Genomic DNA, 19,800 nt, shown 5'->3' with positions numbered 1-19,800 from the left:
GGGCTGCCAGGCAACTGGTATTGATTAAAAGGAAATAAATATGGCAGCCTCCGTATACCTCTTACTTCAGTTCCCCTTTAAAATAATAATCAGCTCAACTAATTTAAATTTTTTACCAAAATGATAATCACTTTATGAGCCAAACATATACGTAGTCTCCATAGGCGTCACTAGGCAGACTGGCATTTTTGTATTTTGTTTTTGATGTGCATTTCTGAAGCACATTTGAAAGATCTAAAAACATATCTGAATGTTTGCACGGGCCGTGTAAACCGGCAATAGTAGAGGAAGTGGCATAACTGCAACTCATCGGGCCCCCCTGACTGTTCATACCCCTTCCCTTGCCTCCCCTTGGTATTCTTCTTGACCTTTGGGCCCAACTCACAAGGGTCATACAACAAGTGTGCCCATCCTGATCTTCACCCCCATAACAGGTGTAGTCCCCAAACACACCTGGGGCTTGATTCACAAAAGAGTGCTAACTGTTACATAGTTACATAGTTACTTTGGTTGAAAAAAGACATACGTCCATCGAGTTCAACCAGTACAAAGGTTAGCACGGCCGTTTGCGCGCAAATTTTTTGCGTTTGCGCACGTCCGCAAATTTTTGCGCTCAAACGGTTTCGTGCGCAAACGCAAATTTTCGCGCAAAATCATAATCGGTTTTCGCGCGAAAATTCGTTTTGCGAGCGAAAACGATAACGATTTCACACGAAAATTCACATTTGCGCGCAAAACCGTTTAATTGCGTGTGAAAATTCGCAATCGCGTGCGAAAATTCGTTTGAAAACGGCTGTGCTAACAGCAATCTTTTGTGAATTAAGCCCCTGATCTGTAGTATAGTCCCGTGTATCGGAGGAAGGGCAGGTTAGTAATTGGGGACAGGCTTGGATTGACATCACAGGAGCCTATAGGCACAGATGTCCTGGCACCCTAGACTCCGTTCTCCAGGAACCTACAAACCCCCTCCGAACTGCACTGCAAGTGTGCTGGCTGTCCCAGCTGTCACTGCTCCCTTACTTCCCTTGATCGTCAGAGATAGCTATAGGTGTCCCTTAGTATTAGGTAGCCAGAAGAACCCTCAATATTATGTGTTAGAGGAGCCCCCAGGTATACTATACAGTATATATATATATATATATATATATATATATATATATATCGTCTCATTCATCTTTCTTCTCGATCTTCCTCTGACGACCCTCTTTGTCAAGCTCTTCACTGGCTGCCAATTAACCAGAGGATTCAGCTCAAACTCCTAACCCTAATCTACAAAGCTCTCCACAATCTCTCTCCCCGGTACATATCATCACTAATCTCCAGATACAAACCCAACCGCAATCTCAGATCTGCACATGAGCTTCTGTTGTCCTCCTCCAGAATTACCTCCTCACATTCACATTTACAAGATTTTGCACGCGCTTCACCCCTTCTCTGGAATGCCCTCCCACAACACATCCGTCACTCGCCAACCTTTGTTATCTTTAAACGCTCTCTAAAAACTCATTTGTTCCGACAAGCATATGCGCTACCTTAGGCCACTTCCCTTTGTCCTAAGACCAAATTGCACTCCTACTAGGTATCCTAAAACACAAAGCCTCTATATATTTGCTGCATACTACCCCTCCTCCTGTTCCCCCCCCCCCCCCCCCTTCCCTTTAGATTGTAAGCTCGCAAGGGCAGGGCTCTCTCCCCCTTTTGTGTCTTGGTAACCATTATACATTTTATTCATCATGTTAATTTTATCACTGTCATTACCAATTCGATAATTTGTATTTTATATCATTCTTTGTATTTTGTCACTAATTATGTATCTTGTATATTGGTGTACACCATTGTCTGCATTATTATGTACCCCATGTTTGTTTCTTACTTTGTACAGCGCCACGGAATATGTTGGTGCTTTATAAATCAAACATATATATATATATATATATATATATATATATATATATATATATATATATATATATATATATATATATATATATATATATGTAGCTAGAAGAACCTCAGTAGTATAGAGTAGTTGAGGTGCCCCCAACTGAAAGGAGATCTCATCAGTGGAATGCCGGGACCCGGTGAGTAACCTCTCATTTACATTTGCTTGGGACTCTGCATAGGTAAGGCAGAAGAAAGGCACTTGGGGAGCAAAATGAACCGCCTTTCCATCTTCAGACGCCTGTTGGCACATGCCTACATTGCCTTATGGTAAATCCAGCCCTGGTTGGGGACCCTCACAGTTCTGGGGTCCCCTGCGATCACAGTGGCTGCTCCCCTCTAGTTACACCCCTGGGTAGAGGCTTCTGACAAAAGTACAACAATTGGGGTGGAAGCTCCCGGTATATGAAAAAGTAATTATAATAGATTAACAAAGGAGGGGTATAATCTTACTTCTCCAGATGACAAATCAGACCTTAACTGGAAACAATAATTTATTTAGCACAAGACAAATCATCACAGATTCAATTAACCATCTTAGCGGTATGGACGAGCTCAGCTCGTCCATCACCGCCGATGGCTGCCGCTCAGGCCCTGCTGGGCCGATTTTGTTCAAATAAAGAGCAGCACACGCAGCCGGCACTTTGCCAGCCGCGTGTGCTGCCCGATCGCCGCCGCTCTGCGGCGATTCGCCGCGAGCAGCGGCGAAAGAGGGTCCCCCCAGCCGCCTGAGCCCAGCGTAGCCGGAACAAAAAGTTCCGGCCAGCGCTAAGGGCTGGATCGGAGGCGGCTGACGTCAGGACGTCGGCTGACGTCCATGACGTCACTCCGCTCGTCGCTATGGCGACGATCTAAACAAAACAAGGAAGGCCGCTCATTGCGGCCTTCCTTGTTTATTCTGGGCGCCGGAGGCGATCGGAAGAACGCCTCCGGAGCGCCCTCTAGTGGGCTTTCATGCAGCCAACTTTCAGTTGGCTGCATGAAATAGTTTTTTTTAAATTAAAAAAAAACCCTCCCGCAGCCGCCCTGGCGATCTTAATAGAACGCCAGGGTGGTTAAGGCACTTTTGCTGTTGAACTTACCCGATGAAGCGAGCAAGGACCTGCAAAACGTATTGGCCTCAATTCACTAAACTTATCTCCTGTCTTTAGTAACTCTTCTAGAGTTGTTACCATGGTGATAAGGCATGTAGTATTCAGGAAACATTTTACCTCAGGCAAACCTAAAGTTAACTCTTCTGTCTTTAAGTTAACTCTTTAATCCTTAAAATAACTCCAGAGTTAAAGACAGGCTGTTCATTAACTGCGTGTGAAAATAACTACAGAGGAGGTAACTTAACTACAGAAGAGGTAACGTAAGGAATGAAGAGATAAGATAACTCTCTTACTGTGTGGAGATAAGTTTTCTCTTGCCTTATTATCTCCAGCATGATCTTAGTGAATTGAGGTCATTGTCTTATACTTGTGCTAAATAAACTATTGTTTCCAGTAATACTGGTCTCATTTGGCATCTACATACCTCCCAACTTTTTGAAATGAGAAGGAGGGACACTTAAGCCACGCTCCTGCCACACCCCTGATCACATCCCTGTCAAGCATACCATAAAGATTGCATAAGAAAAATATGTTGTTTTATAATTCAAACCACACTGGCCCTTTCTATCCTGGTTCAGTTTCCTTCATAGTAACATTTTAAAATTAGTAATATATCAATTTAAAGAATGGGATTAAAGTTTAGAGTCAATCAAACACAGTTTTAGTAGAGAAAAATATATTTACATAGAAAGAGGGACAAAGTCCTGAAAGAGGGACAAATAAGGAGGAAAGAGGGACAGTTGGGAGCTATGCGAGGTAAGATTATACGTCTCCTTTTGTTATTGTAGTGTAATTGGTTTTTCATGTACCGGGCGCCTCCACCCCAATTGTGCCAGTTTTTCTTCCATAAGAGGTGTAGATCCTCAGGTTTATATTATTTATATTATTATTATAAACTTTAAAGGGAACCTGAACTGAGAAAAAATATTTAAAATAAACACATGAGGTAACTTCAAATGAACATTACAGAGTTACCTTGCCACCAGTTCCTCTCAGAAGCTCACAATTTTCTTTTTCTTTTGACAATGATCCCTTCCAGTTCTGACAACATTTTGTCAGAACTGAAATATATCAGTTGCTGTCAGTTGTATATCAGTTGCTGTCAGTTACAGCTGACAGGACAACTGATGTGTCATGTATCCCTATGGCTGTAGTGGGCGATGTTACAGTTTAACAGTGTGCTGACCAGAAAGCTGTTATGGGGTAGTGGCCATTTTCAAAATGGAGGACGGAGAATTCCCTTGATCACAGTGGACAAACAGGACACAGGAGAGGAAAAAGAGATTGAGGAGTAGACTACACGGGAGGTAAGCATGACCCGTGTATGTTTATTTTAATTTTCAGTTCGGGTTTTCTTTAAGGTATCTAGGAGTGCGACCAACCAAATCCTGTTCCTGTACTGTGAACAAGCAGGAAGCAATTAATTTCACGCAGGTTTAGCCAGTGGTTGCAAGTCATTGCAACCCACCTTTGTGAATATATCACATCTGTGATTCAATGCACCAACAAACCAGACGATACTGCACCATCCGGGCTCTCAGTCTCTCTTCTTTTTTTAGGTGACCTAGAATAGCTTTCTTCTCATCTTCTGATGAAAGTAGCTTTGTTGCTTTTTCTTCAACTATCCTATTTTTCTGCATTTGATGTGCTTCACATTTATACATTGGTATTTTACTTTTGATGTGCATTTCCAAAGCCCCTGGGACAGATGTGGAACGCATTTGAATTTTGTCCACGATCTTATTTGGCATTGTAAACCAAGATTGGTAGTGGCTTTCTATTTTCCTGCATTTGAAGTGCTTTGCTGATTGTGGAGAATTGAGTGGGTGGCTTCGACCAAACACTGATGCACGTTACAGTAAATGCTGCATTTGTCTGGCATCAGCATCTGATGGATCTCTACAATTCTAGAGATAGCAGTTGAATTATGCTTTGCACAGAACAATCAGTAGCTGATGCCCCCTTTCCCATAAGAAATCTTTTCCTTTTCTCAAATAGATCATCAGGGGGGTCTGTATGGCTGATATTGTGGTGAAACCCCTCCCACAGTGTGATGTCAGAGCCATGTCTGGTTTCCTGTTTGTGAACTAGAGATGGGAAGTTCGGATCTTTTCAATGATCCGGATGATTCGAATCGGATCATTGAAAAGATCCGGATCTTTGATGCGAATCTCGGATCATTTGACTATGGAAGCATTTCGGGGGTGAAATGACTAGCAGGACAGGAGAAGGGGAGGGGGGTGGACACGCAGAGAAGGGGAGAAGATGGACAGAGGGCAGGGAGTGGACAGAGAAGGGGGGAGGGACGAGCAGAGAGCAGAAATGTTTGCTTGCACACAATACCCACATGCTGCAATCATATGCTTTACACACATTTACATATATGTTCATCTGTGTACTTTGCATGCAAACGTCGCACAGTGCAAGAAAGCATTCCCCAAAGTAAAGTGCAGCTGTTTAGGAGGATCATATTGCGCTGCAATCACAGTGCCTGCAAAGTTACTGAGCTGAGCTGTGCTGAGCCAAAAGCTTGCAATGTGTTCACTGTGCAGCACTACGGAACAGACAGCCTGTAATGAGCAGCACATTGCAGCCAGTACGTGTGCTCTACACACATCTGGCAGTGGCACCCATGTCCCCTCTCTCTCATCTACCTGTCTCCCTGCAAGGCTGCCTCCCATCCAACAGAGCGATCCATCTCTGCTCTGCTTCCAGGACCCCGCTGCCCGCTGAGAGGGGGCGTGTCGCTCCTGGCCCCGCCCCTTTTGCGATCCGAATCACTCATTTTGATGATTCGGATGATTCGACTCACAAAATAGATTCGGATCAAAGATCCGAATCGTTCATGATCCGGACAACACTATTGTGAACCTCATTGCATGGTTGGAAAGAAGGTTTGTTTCCAACTGCCAAGAAGCAAGCAGTATCTCCCTCTGTGCATGCTGTATGTATGTATGTATGTATGTATGTATGTATGTATGTATGTATATATATATATATATATATATATATATATATATATATATATATATATATATATATATATACACACACTCACCTAAAGGATTATTAGGAACACTATACTAATTTCACCTTCAGAACTGCCTTAATTCTACGTGGCATTGATTCAACAAGGTGCTGAAAGCATTCTTTAGAAATGTTGGCCCATATGGATAGGATAGCATCTTGCAGCTGATGGAGATTTGTGGGATGCACATCCAGGGCACGAAGCTCCCGTTCCATCACATCCCAAAGATGCTCTATTGGGTTGAGATCTGGTGACTGTGGGGGCTATTTTAGTACCGTGAACTCATTGTCATGTTCAAGAAACCAATTTGAAATGATTTGAGCTTTGTGACATGGTGCATTATCCTTCTGGAAGCAGCTATCAGAGGATGGGTACATGGTGGTCATGAAGGGATGGACATGGTCAGAAACAATGCTCAGGTAGCCCGTGGCATTTAAACGATGCCCAATTGGCACTAAGGGGCCTAATTTGTGCCAAGAAAACATCCCCCACACCCTTACACCACCACCAGCCTGCACAGTGGTAACAAGGCATGATGGATCCATGTTCTCATTCTGTTTACGCCAAATTCTGACTCTATCGAGACTCATCATGTGATTGGTTGAGTAGATAACTGCATTAATGAGAAATTGAACAGGTGTTCCTAATAATCCTTTAGGTGAGTGTATGTGTATGTGTGTATATATATATATATATATATATATATATATATATATATATATATATATAAACATTGTAGCCTATAGCATTGTTAGGGGGTGTGGTTATAGATAATGGCAGTTGGTGCTGGTTTTTTCTTTGTGTACCAGTAGTAAAGATGATGACCTGCAGACTGACTGTGGATCAAACAATATGAACAAATTACATGGTAAATATCAATCATTTCTTCATCTCTCTTCTAGGTTTCAGCTTCTCATTTTGCAATGTATTGATTTATTTTTCCCCCTACGTCTATCTTTTGGTAAAGTGCCTCTTTATAATGCATTTTATTGGTGAAGCGGGAAGACTGTGGAGCGTAGATAAGTGACTGCCGCCCCCCCTCTCTCCATCACACAGGTGGCGGTTCACGAGATCGGTCACGTACTCGGATTGTCTCACATCCACAGGACCGGGTCCATCATGCAACCCAATTACATCCCCCAGGAGTCGGGTTTCGAACTGGACTGGTCCGACAGGAAGGCGATACAGAGGCTGTACGGTAAGCGGCGTCACATGGCGATGTTCTGCCTGCTAGAACACAAAGACATCTTTAGTACTGGCAGCTGCAGCTCTGCAGAATGTTTAGTTACTGAGATTTCTTTTCCAGGGTTGCTTGGGAGAGATCTGCGTAGAGGGTAATATGTTTATATGGGTCATGAAGGTCCCTATTTGCCTGCAGCAGGCCTTCTTTTGTGGTAAAGAATTGGAAGCAGCATATCACATCTCTTGGGACTGAGGCAGCAAGCTTAGCCGGCTTAGGTAGCCTATGTACCCTTTTGATTGCTAGTTCAATCTCAGATAACTTTGGTAAGGTTGAGAGTTGGTAAGAATTTAAGGTTACAACGCCTGTTGCGGTTCCAGGTCTGCAGATTTTAGTTTTAGCCAGGCTATATCTTCTTGGTTTCCCTCTATACAGTCCACTGCTTTATTATGTTCAGTAGTAAGAGCAGCTACACTGTCTTCTACCACCGCTATTCTATCCCCCAGCGAATCTATAGAGATTTGAATTTTACTGGTTATGGTGCTAATCTCCAGAGATAGGGAGCTCTTCATAGCCAACATTAGCTCTTTAATATATGTTTGTGTGGTAGTTTGGTCTGAGGCCGGGAATTGCTCAAAGCTTACTGGAGCGAGGGAGGGTGTCTGAAGCTCCGTGGCTGCATTGCCTACCTGATCTCCGGCGTCATTCAGCTTCTGTCGGGACTTAACTGGGCTGCGAGAAGTTGGTGAGGTGTTCTCCGGTGAGGAGTCCCGATTTTCTGTGCGCTGTGGTGTTTGTGAGTTGCGGGCCGCTAATGAGTCTCTGCTGCCAGTAGCTGCGCCAGAGCGGGGGCCGGCGCCATCTTTATTTCCAGCCCGGGCCTGCATTCCGGCAAAGATTTCTGGTAGCTTCATCGGCTTGGGCGTCTGCTTCTTTCTTTTTTTTTGAGGCATCCGTCTCCATAGGCGTCTCGGACATCTTTGGGGTCTGTTTGGGTCCTGGATAGCTTGCTTTTTCGCCTCTTTTAAGGCTCTCTGCTCGGAGGAGCTGGATTACACGTCCGACATTCACGCTCGGCGGACACGTCCCCTAGTTACTGAGATTTCTAAAGCCAATACAAAATATACCTGGTCTCCCACAATGCCCTGGGATGAGAATTCTGCATAGCTAAACAGCCTAGGCTAAGCATCACAGGGAGGGGCTACATACCAACATACAGCAATATATAGATATAGGAAGGGTTTCTGATGTTGAAACCAGGATACTTACCATAAAAGTGTGTGTCTTGAATAATTCCCTGCATTCTACTAAATGTCACAACAGGGCCTCTTAAGTTTACCGGTAATTCTTTGGCTATAACATCACTGGGATGTATAAGAACCTTCAAAAACTGGATGTGAGTAGAACTGTATAACAGAAACTTACCGCAGAAGCAATGGGTAGCATTTCTGCTTTCTAGTAAGGTGGTCTAGTTACATCGAAGCCCGGAGTTGGCCTTCAAAGACAAAGTTAGAGCCATAAGTTTGGCTGAAAAAACTCAGCCGTCCATGCTCGGATAGTACTTCTTAAAATCCGAATTGATCCGGATATCCAGATATCCGGATCTGGTTCGGATATCCGAATCTGACCTTTTAGATATCCGGACGCATTATCCGCGGATATCCGACCTATTCGGATATCTGGATAGAAAAACAGAAGTGCCCTTTAAAATGCTTCTAAACCGTTTTGGAGGGTGAAAAACTCCTCCCTCCTCCCTCTCCTTCTCCTCGTTCATGGATCTTGTCTTCCAGGGATTTGTAGGATGTCAAAAGCAAGCTCACATACATTGGCCAGGAATCGAACCCAGTTCAACTGCTTGGAAGGCAGCTATGCTCACCACTATACTGCCACACAGTGAATGCTTTGCTGTAGGAAAAAGTGGTGTTAAACTTCTTAGAGCAGACTTACTTCTTCCCTCCAAAAGACACACATACATCCCCATAAAATCATTTAGCAGCAACTGCAGGCAGTCTCTGTGGTGCAATTGGTTAGCGCATTTGGCTGTTAACCGAAAGGTTGGTGGTTCAAGCCCACCCAGGGATGGCCTTGCCTTTTGTGTTCAACAGTTGTCCCGGATATCCGGAATCCGGATGAGCATCCCTGATCAAGTTCATCCAGAAAGCCAGTTTCAAAAAGTGTCAATGCCTGCTCACTGTGACTCCTCCCCAGTCCCCACTACAGTAAAGTCAGTCTGAAACCACGCCCCCTTCTAGGGGCTGTCAGGCCACTGTTTGTACCCTCACTGCAGTCCTGTATGGGTCTGTGATGTGCTTTTAATCTATTGATGAACAATAAAGCTTGGAATTCCTACCAGCTGCCCTCTCTTTGATTATTGGACCTTACGTCAGAATTTTGATGAATTTGACATCAGGGGCGTATCTACAGGGGGACAGCCCCTGCAAGGAGGAGCCCAGAGCTATAAGAGGGCCCCAAATAAGACTTCTCTCCCTCCGATGAAGGGGTCCATCCATCAAATCAGGGATTTTTGAGGCCACACTTGTTATGGGTGTGAAGAGCAGGGACTATGATGCCCACTCTTGTTTTATGACCCTTGTGAGATGGGCCTCCAGGCTGAGTAAGCGAGGGTAAGGGTGGAATTATTGGGGGGCCCCTTCAAAGATTTGCTGAAGGGCCCTATGATTTGTAGTTACGCCCCTGTTTTTGTCTTGTCTCCTCTACTTTTTTTGGGGTTTTTTGGCCCATTCTTCTGGCCATTTCTTAATCATGTTCAGTGAAATACGTATTAATAAAACGTTCTGAAGCCGGTTTTTCAGGCGATGTTGGAGAACTTCAGCATGTAGATGGAAAGGACAGAGACAGCTGCCCCCCCCCCCCCTCCGTTGGCAGAGGCACCACACACAACTTACTTAGCGCCGAATTGGACCTTGACAGCCTCGCACGGTCGTCATTTTTCACAAGTGTACGATCAGATTAACGTATCGGACAGAGTGGAGGGGGAGGGCGCCATCGGCCGGCTTCTAACCAACGTGGAGTCAAGAACTCGCCGGTCTTCTTACCACAGTAAATTGCATTTCCATTGATGTGCGGCGAGCGTCCAGCAGAGCATCTCGATCTGAAAAGGAAAGAGATGTTTAGATAGTGGAGGATCTGTGAGGCGCAGAGGTGTACCTAGGGCATTTGGCACCCGGTGCTGGGTATTATAAGACACCCCCCCCCCAAAAAAAAAGTAAAGGAGCGAGTGTGGTATACTAGGCGTGCCACGGCGGGTAATGCCAGGTATAGGTGCCCCCTATATAGGTAATATAGTTGCCCCAGTATATGTAATAAAGTTGCCCCCAGTGAAGGTAGCATAGTTGCCCCAATATAGCTGCCCCCAGTATAGCTAGTATAGTTGCCCCCAGGATAGGCAGCATAGCTGCTGCCCCAATGTAGGTAGTGTTGCTGCCCCCAGTATAGCTACCCCCAAGATAGGTAGTATAGTGGCCCCCCAGTGTAAGTAGTATAGCTTCCCCCAGTATAGCTAGTATAGTGGCCCCCTTAGTATAGCTAGGCTAGGACAAAGATGTCAGTGCTATATAAATACATAATAATAATATGGTAGGACATTACACTATGACTATGCTAGGATTAGATTGTGAGCTCCTCTGAGGACAGTCAGTGACATGACTATGTACTCTGTAATGTGCTGCAGAAGATGTCAGTGCTATATAAATACATAATAATAATATGGTAGGACATTAGACTATGACTATGGTAGGGTTAGATTGTGAGCTCCTCTGAGGACAGTCAGTGACATGACTATGTACTCTGTAATGTGCTGCAGAAGATGTCAGTGCTATATAAATACACAATAATATGGTAGGACATTAGACTATGACTATGGTAGGATTAGAGTGTGAGCTCCACTGAGGACAGTCAGTGACATGACTATGTACCCTGTAATGTGCTGCAGAAGAAGCCAGTGCTATATAAATACATAATAATAATATGGTAGGACATGAGACTATGACTATGGTAGGATTAGATTGTGAGTTCCTCTGAGGACAGTCAGTGACATGACTATGTACTCTGTAATGTGCTGCAGAAGATGTCAGTGCTATATAAATACACAACAATATGGTAGGACATTAGACTATGACTATGGTAGGATTAGAGTGTGAGCTCCACTGAGGACAGTCAGTGACATGACTATGTACTCTGTAATGTGCTGCAGAAGATGTCAGTGCTATATAAATACATAATAATAATATGGTAGGACATTAGACTATGACTATGGTAGGATTAGAGTGTGAGCTCCTCTGAGGACAGTCAGTGACATGACTATGTACTCTGTAATGTGCTGCAGAAGATGTCAGTGCTATATAAATACATAATAATAATATGGTAGGACATTAGACTATGACTATGGCAGGATTAGATTGTGAGCTCCTCTGAGGACAGTCAGTGACATGACTATGTACTCTGTAATGTGCTGCAGAAGATGTCAGTGCTATATAAATACATAATAATAATATGGTAGGACATTAGACTATGACTATGGTAGGATTAGAGTGTGAGCTCCTCTGAGGACAGTCAGTGACATGACTATGTACTCTGTAATGTGCTGCAGAAGATGTCAGTGCTATATAAATACATAATAATAATATGGTAGGACATGAGACTATGACTATGGTAGGATTAGAGTGTGAGCTCCACTGAGGACAGTCAGTGACATGACTATGTACCCTGTAATGTGCTGCAGAAGAAGCCAGTGCTATATAAATACATAATAATAATATGGTAGGACATGAGACCATGACTATGGTAGGATTAGATTGTGAGTTCCTCTGAGGACAGTCAGTGACATGACTATGTACTCTGTAATGTGCTGCAGAAGATGTCAGTGCTATATAAATACACAATAATATGGTAGGACATTAGACTATGACTATGGTAGGATTAGAGTGTGAGCTCCACTGAGGACAGTCAGTGACATGACTATGTACTCTGTAATGTGCTGCAGAAGATGTCAGTGCTATATAAATACACAATAATATGGTAGGACATTAGACTATGACTATGGTAGGATTAGAGTGTGAGCTCCTCTGAGGACAGTCAGTGACATGACTATGTACTCTGTAATGTGCTGCAGAAGATGTCAGTGCTATATAAATACATAATAATAATATGGTAGGACATTAGACTATGACTATGGCAGGATTAGATTGTGAGCTCCTCTGAGGACAGTCAGTGACATGACTATGTACTCTGTAATGTGCTGCAGAAGATGTCAGTGCTATATAAATACATAATAATAATATGGTAGGACATTAGACTATGACTATGGTAGGATTAGAGTGTGAGCTCCTCTGAGGACAGTCAGTGACATGACTATGTACTCTGTAATGTGCTGCAGAAGATGTCAGTGCTATATAAATACATAATAATAATATGGTAGGACATGAGACTATGACTATGGTAGGATTAGAGTGTGAGCTTCTCTGAGGACAGTTAGTGACATGACTATGTACTCTGTAATGTGCTGCAGAAGATGTCAGTGCTATATAAATACATAATAATAATATGGTAGGACATGAGACTATGACTATGGTAGGATTAGAGTGTGAGCTCCTCTGAGGACAGTTAGTGACATGACTATGTACTCTGTAATGTGCTGCAGAAGATGTCAGTGCTATATAAATACATAAGAATAATATGGGAGGACATTAGACTATGACTATGGTAGGGTTAGACTGTGAGCTCCTCTGAGGACAGTCAGTGGCATGACTATGTACTCTGTACAGTGCTGCAGAAGATGTCAGTGCTATATAAATACATAATAATAATATGGTAGGACATTAGACTATGACTATGGTAGGATTAGATTGTGAGCTCCTCTGAGGACAGTCAGTGACATGACTATGTACTCTGTAATGTGCTGCAGAAGATGTCAGTGCTATATACATACATAATAATAATAATATGGTAGGACATTAGACTATGACTATGGTAGGATTAGATTGTGAGCTCCTCTGAGGACAGTCAGTGACATGACTATGTACTCTGTAATGTGCTGCAGGAGATGTCAGTGCTATATAAATACACAATAATAATATGGTAGGACATTACACTATGACTATGGTAGAATTAGAGTGTGAGCTCCTCTGAGGACAGTCAGTGACATGACTATGTACTCTGTAATGTGCTGCAGGAGATGTCAGTGCTATATAAATACATAATAATAATAATATGGTAGGACATTAGACTATGACTATGGTAGGATTAGATTGTGAGTTCCTCTGAGGACAGTCAGTGACGTGACTTTGTACTCTGTACAGTGCTGCAGAAGATGTCAGTGCTATATAAATACATAATAATAATATGGTAGGACATTATACTATGACTATGGTAGGATTAGATTGTGAGCTCCTCTGTGGATAGTCAGTGACATGACTATGTACTCTGTAATGTGCTGCAGGAGATGTCAGTGCTATATAAATACATAATAATAATATGGTAGCACATTACACTATGACTATGGTAGGATAGATTGTGAGCTCCTCTGAGGACAGTCAGTGACATGACTATGTACTCTGTAATGTGCTGCAGAAGATATCTGTGCTATATAAATACATAATAATAATATGGTAGGACATTAGACTATGACTATGGTAGGATTAGAGTGTGAGCTCCTCTGAGGACAGTCAGTGATATGACTATGTACTCTGTAATGTGCTGCAGAAGATGTCAGTGCTATATAAATACATAATAATAATATGATAGGACATTAGACTACGACTATGGTAGGATTAGAGTGTGAGCTCCTCTGAGGACAGTCAGTGACATGACTATGTACTCTGTAATGTGCTGCAGAAGATGTCAGTGCTATATAAATACATAATAATAATGTGATAGGACATTAGACTACGACTATGGTAGGATTAGAGTGTGAGCTCCTCTGAGGACAGTCAGTGACATGACTATGTACTCTGTACAGTGCTGCAGAAGATGTCAGTGCTATATAAATACATAATAATAATATGGTAGGACATTAGACTATGACTATGGTAGGATTAGAGTGTGAGCTCCTCTGAGGACAGTCAGTGACATGACTATGTACTCTGTAATGTGCTGCAGAAGTTATCAGTGCTATATATACACTGTACATACATAATAATAATATGGTAGGACATTACACTATGACTGTGGTAGGATTAGATTGTGAGCTCCTCTGAGGACAGTCAGTGACATGACTATGCATGTATGTACAAAGTTTATGTGAATTTTATGTAGCTTGGACTTGCTCTAACTTGTCAGTATAATAAAACAAATACTATCAGTATCACATCTTTCATCCATGTTCCCTGCAATACCAATAATCCATCCAATACAGAATAAAATACCGCATGTCTGAAAATCCTAATAACTTCAAAAAAAGGTCTAAAATATTGCATGAGGTCAATGACCAAACATGACATTTTTAATGAATGTGTCTTTATGAATTGAAACGTATGTGTTAAAGAGCACAGAGAAACGCAATTAAAAAATTGATAATCGCATGTGAAAAATGCAAACGTATAAAAATTGCAAATTTGACAAAACTTTACAAAATTTCACACGGCACAAATATTAAAGTACCACTATCGTAAAATATTGTAAAAATTAACGGTGCATGAAAACACATAATATAAATGTGCTATACATTACTTTTTCTTGCGTGTTGCTGTCCCTAAAAGTAGGTAGTAGAAATCTGACAGAGCTGACAGGTTTTAGACTAGCCCATCCTCTTATGGAGGATTCTCAGGGTTTCCTTTATCTTCAAAAGCACTTCGTGATCGGCATTTGCTCAGTCCAACTGTCAGAATAGTGTGAAAATATGTAGGCAGGGCGGGCGACATCTTTGTCTGGATCCTATCCAGGGAGTGCTTTTGTAAACAATAAATTAAATACTGAGAATCCCTCATGAAGAGATGGGCTAGTCGGTTCTGTCAGATTTCTACTAACTACTGTAAGTGACAGCAACCTTTTGAAAAAAGTCATTTATAGGTCATTTTACTCTGAATGAAACTACTTCTTATTTGTATGTGTTTTAAATTTTACAATTTTTCGCAACAGCGGTCCTTTAATGTTATACACAACACGACAATAATCGCTACACTGACAATTTGGCGTAACGTAAATAAACAGGAAACTTAGAAAAAGCCAGGCAGGGAGCGCCGTGAAAAGAACGGCGACTTTCTGACAGCACATAAATAGATGTGTACATGAATATAAATAAGCGCCGCTGGAACATAACGATAAAGCATGCGGCCATGGCGATGCCGCGGTAATATCTCTCCACGCAGGACTGTCTGCTCGTAATAAGAAAGACAAATATTCTCTGGAAGAGTCACCTTAATCAAAACCTCATGCATACAAATAAAGAAACCTAAAAAGCTCATAAAAGCGAGATCCGGCCATCGGCGAGAGCGGCAGCGGTAATACTCCTGTCTGCAGGTAAGTAATAATCATGTAATTGCTGTATAGTAACGCTGCTGGCTGCGTGGGGAAGTGTCGCTGCCGCCCAGACGTGACTGCAATCCAAAGCCCAGATCCATGGCCATAAATATCACAAGTAGCTCATTGGGGGGGGGGTTGCAAATTTTTTTTTCCTTTTTATATATAGCGGACCTGAACTCAGAACTTCCTCTCTGCTCTAAAAGATAAGCAACAGCATAATAACAATTAAAGGACAACTGTAGTGAGAGGTATATACCATATTTATTTCTATTTTAAGGAATACCGGTTTCCTGGCTAGCCCGCTGATCCTCTGCCTCTAATACTATTAGCCATAGACCCTGAACAAGAATAGAGCAGATCAGGTGTTTCTGACATTATTGTCAGATCTGACAAGATTAGCTGCATGCTTGTTTCTGGTGTGATTCAGACACTACTGCAGCCAAATACAGTAGATCAGCAGGGCTGCCAGGCAACTGGTAATGTTTAAAAGGAAATAAATATGGCAGCCTCCACGTTCCTTTCACTACAGTTGTCCTTTAAAGAAGAGCATTTCTTAGATATAGCTGATGCAAATCTTTCAATAAATCTGCATTGTGTCTACTTCATGCTGTCATGGAAGCAGACATGGGGTTAACATCCAGTGTTTATATATTAGCTGCTCTGCCGTGGCAGGCAGCTGACATGGCTGAAGGATCAAATTACAACTTATGATTAGTCACAGATGAGGGGGAAGTAGACGGGCTAAACTCTCTACATACACACAGGGTGCATTTCTCTGTTTTCCTTCTGTCTTGTGCAAGAGTTCAGGTCCACTTATACATCGTCCATATCGGTTCTGATTAATGAGATCTTGATAAGAAAAAAAAACAGCTCCCTTGGTTGATAAGGTAGAATTCCATATGCTGTTAACCACCTTAGTGGTATGGACGAGCTCAGCTCGTCCATTACCGCCAGAGGGTGCCGCTCAGGCCCTGCTGGGCCGATTTTAATGAAATAAAGTGCAGCACACGCAGCCGGCACTTTGCCAGCCGCGTGTGCTGCCTGATCGCCGCCGCTCTGCGGCGATCTGCCGCGAGCAGCGGCGAAAGAGGGTCCCCCCAGCCGCCTGAGCCCTGCGCAGCCGGAACAAAAAGTTCCGGCCAGCGCTAAGGGCTGGATCGGAGGCGGCTGACGTCAGGACGTCGGCTGACGTCCATGACGTCACTCCGCTCGTCGCCATGGCGACGAAGTAAGCAAAACACGGAAGGCTGCTCATTGCGGCCTTCCGTGTTACTTTTGGCCGCCGGAGGCGATCAGAAGAACGCCTCCGGAGCGCCATCTAGTGGGCTTTCATGCAACCAACTTTCAGTTGGCAGCATGAAATAGTTTTTTTTTTATTTAAAAAAAACCCTCCCGCAGCCTCCCTGGCGATCTTATCAGAACGCCAGGGTGGTAAATGAACCATGATAACATTTGTCTAGGATAAAAAAAACAAAAAAAACATGAATCCTGCTGTAGAAAGCATTAGTGTATCTAATGGAAAGTGTACATGTGCTAGTGTGAGCATTCCACCAAATAAAGGGTTAAAGTCCCAGTATACAAACATTCCACAGAGCTGCATCTGACAGGAATAAAGATGTCACCGTCTGTGATAAAATTCAGAATGTAAATCAAGGAGCGGAAAGATTTTATAATGGGAAAACATTGACTAAATTTATAAATGAATATTCAAAGGGGGAAAAAAGCAGTTTTATTCATTGTTATTTTCACCACAGTTCCTCTTTGAGGGCTGGAACCCACAGGAGCGCTTTTGGCAGCGTTTTGGCAGCGCTGCGATACGCTAGCAGTTTGCCAAAACGCTGGGCTAATGTTAATGGATGGGGCAACTTCCACAGGAGCGTTTGCGTTTCCCAGAAACGCAAACGCAGGACCTGCAGCATTTTGGGAGCGTTAGCGCTTCAATGTAAAGTATTGAAACGCTAGCAGAAACGCTCAGCAAAACCTAAACTGAGCGGTTTTGCTAGCGTTTTGCGGTTCAGCACACTGTAACAAAATGAAAAATAATTCACAGGACCAATCAGGATAAAAACGCAAAACGCAAAACGCTAGGCACCCGCTGGGGAAAAAAATACAATGTTGCAAAACGCGACCAAAAACGCGCATGAATCCGCTTGCAAACCGCTCAGACAAAACGCTAGTGGTTGCGTTTTGCGTTTGCGGTTTTCAGTGGGTTCCAGGCCTCAATCAAAGTTTTAACTGAAACTGGACCATGGGACCCACTGTGGAGTAGAGAGACTGATCATGTGATCAGAGTGATGAGGTGTAAGTCTCTGATTGGCTGGTTTTGAACATGTCTCACTTGTGCTCCCTCTTATAGCCTTCAGAGGAAGCTGAACTGAGACATGGTCATGTGATCTTGAGCAGCCAATCAGGGACTTAAAAAAAACCAAACACCTGATCAAGTCCATATAACATTTTTATTTATGTGAAATAAATTAGTTTGCTCTATTAGGTCAGAAGCTTCTGGCCCTGATGCGTGAAGGCTTCTGCTGTCCAATGAGCGGCTCATAATTCTGGCTTGCATGCAAATCTATTTCAAATGTATGCAGTTCGGAAGTGCCCAATCAAAATCATCAGGAATTGTATAACATTTGCATAAGTGCTAAGTGATTTGCATCTTATTGTCCCACTCTAGTGAAGACCTTATAAATGGGAGGATTTCCTTTATCACAAAGTTGGATGTAAATAACGTGGATCTGCTGTTTGATTGGCTCAGCTGGTCATGTTATCTCTGTGAACATTTCCAGGTTCGTGTGAAGGTCCCTTTGACACGGCGTTTGATTGGGTGAGGAAGGAGAGGAACGAGTATGGAGAGCTGGTGGTGCGGTATAACACGTATTTCTTCCGGAACGGCTGGTACTGGATGTACGAGAACCGCAACAACAGGACGCGCTACGGGGACCCCGTGGCCATACCCACCGGCTGGCAGGGGCTCCCCGCTCAGAACATCGACGCCTTCGTGCACGTGTGGACCTGGACCCGGGATGACTGCTACTTCTTCAAAGGTATGATGGCCACAGGTCCAAAACTGTACCGCCTAAAAACCCCCAGAGCATTCTGGGAGACTAGGCATTATTTTCACTGGCTTCAGAACTCTCAGAAACAAACATTCCACAGTGATGCACCTGCCAGCAGTAAAGATGTCACCACCTGTGATTCATTTCAGAATGTGAATCAGGGAGAGGAAAGATTTTATGAGGGGCAAACACTGATTACATGACTTATAAATGAATATTGTAAAAAAAAAAAAAAAAAAAAGTTTTATTTATTCCAGTATTTTCACCACAGTTGCTCTTTTAAAGCACTTCATCTCCAAGGGTTTTTCCTCTGAAAAAAAAACCCGAGAGCAATTTTCACCTGTAAGCGCCCCTTCAAATTCATTTGACTATAACTTTATTACTACTTCTCACAACAAAACAATCTATATCTTGTTTTTTTTCGCCTCCAGTTATGCTTTCTTTGGGGAGTACTTTTTGCTAAGAGTTATTTTATTCCAACTGCATTTTAACACAAAAAAAAAGGAAAAAAAAAAGTTTGTTTTCAGCCATTATAGTTTTAAAATAATACAGGTTACCGTAGTTAAAACTCCTGTATTTTATTTGCCCATGTGTTCTGGGTATAGCAACATTTAACATTTTGCCCTAGTACAATTTATGGTGCCAATATTTTATTTGGAAATAAAGGTGCATTAAAAAAAAAAAAAATTTTTATATATATATATATATATATATATATATATATATATATATATATATATATATATATATATATATATATATCTGAAAATAAAAATATGAGACTTTTCTTTTCTACTAATGTTCTATTCATTATCTGTACTACACATACAATTCATTATATCGTAAGTTTTTTTTTTTTCACTTTAGCTTCCCTTTAAAGGAATACTGTAGGGAGAGGGTTGGGGGAAAATGAGTTGAAGTTACCCGGGGCTTATAATGGTCCCCTGCAGACATCCTGTGCCCGTGTAGCCACTCCCCAATGCTCCAGCCCCGCCTCCAGTTCACTTCTGGAATTTCAGACTT

At 42.6% G+C, this 19,800-nt stretch overlaps 1 protein-coding gene across 1 annotated transcript in view; it reads left to right on the top strand.

Annotated features, from left to right (window-relative positions):
• Positions 1 to 19,800, top strand: part of MMP21 (matrix metallopeptidase 21) — a 39,525-nt gene that overhangs the window by 13,423 nt on the left and 6,302 nt on the right. The window contains exons 4-5 of the mRNA XM_068257815.1: positions 7,120 to 7,261; positions 18,508 to 18,765. Of these exons, the coding sequence (XP_068113916.1) occupies positions 7,120 to 7,261; positions 18,508 to 18,765 (400 nt within the window). The remainder of the gene's footprint in view (positions 1 to 7,119; positions 7,262 to 18,507; positions 18,766 to 19,800) is intronic.

This window comes from Hyperolius riggenbachi, chromosome 10 (genome assembly GCF_040937935.1).
Source record: "Hyperolius riggenbachi isolate aHypRig1 chromosome 10, aHypRig1.pri, whole genome shotgun sequence".
Classification (NCBI taxonomy): domain Eukaryota; kingdom Metazoa; phylum Chordata; class Amphibia; order Anura; family Hyperoliidae; genus Hyperolius; species Hyperolius riggenbachi.
The sequence above is the reverse complement of the archived record's forward strand: the minus strand, read 5'-3'. Positions and strand labels throughout refer to the sequence as shown.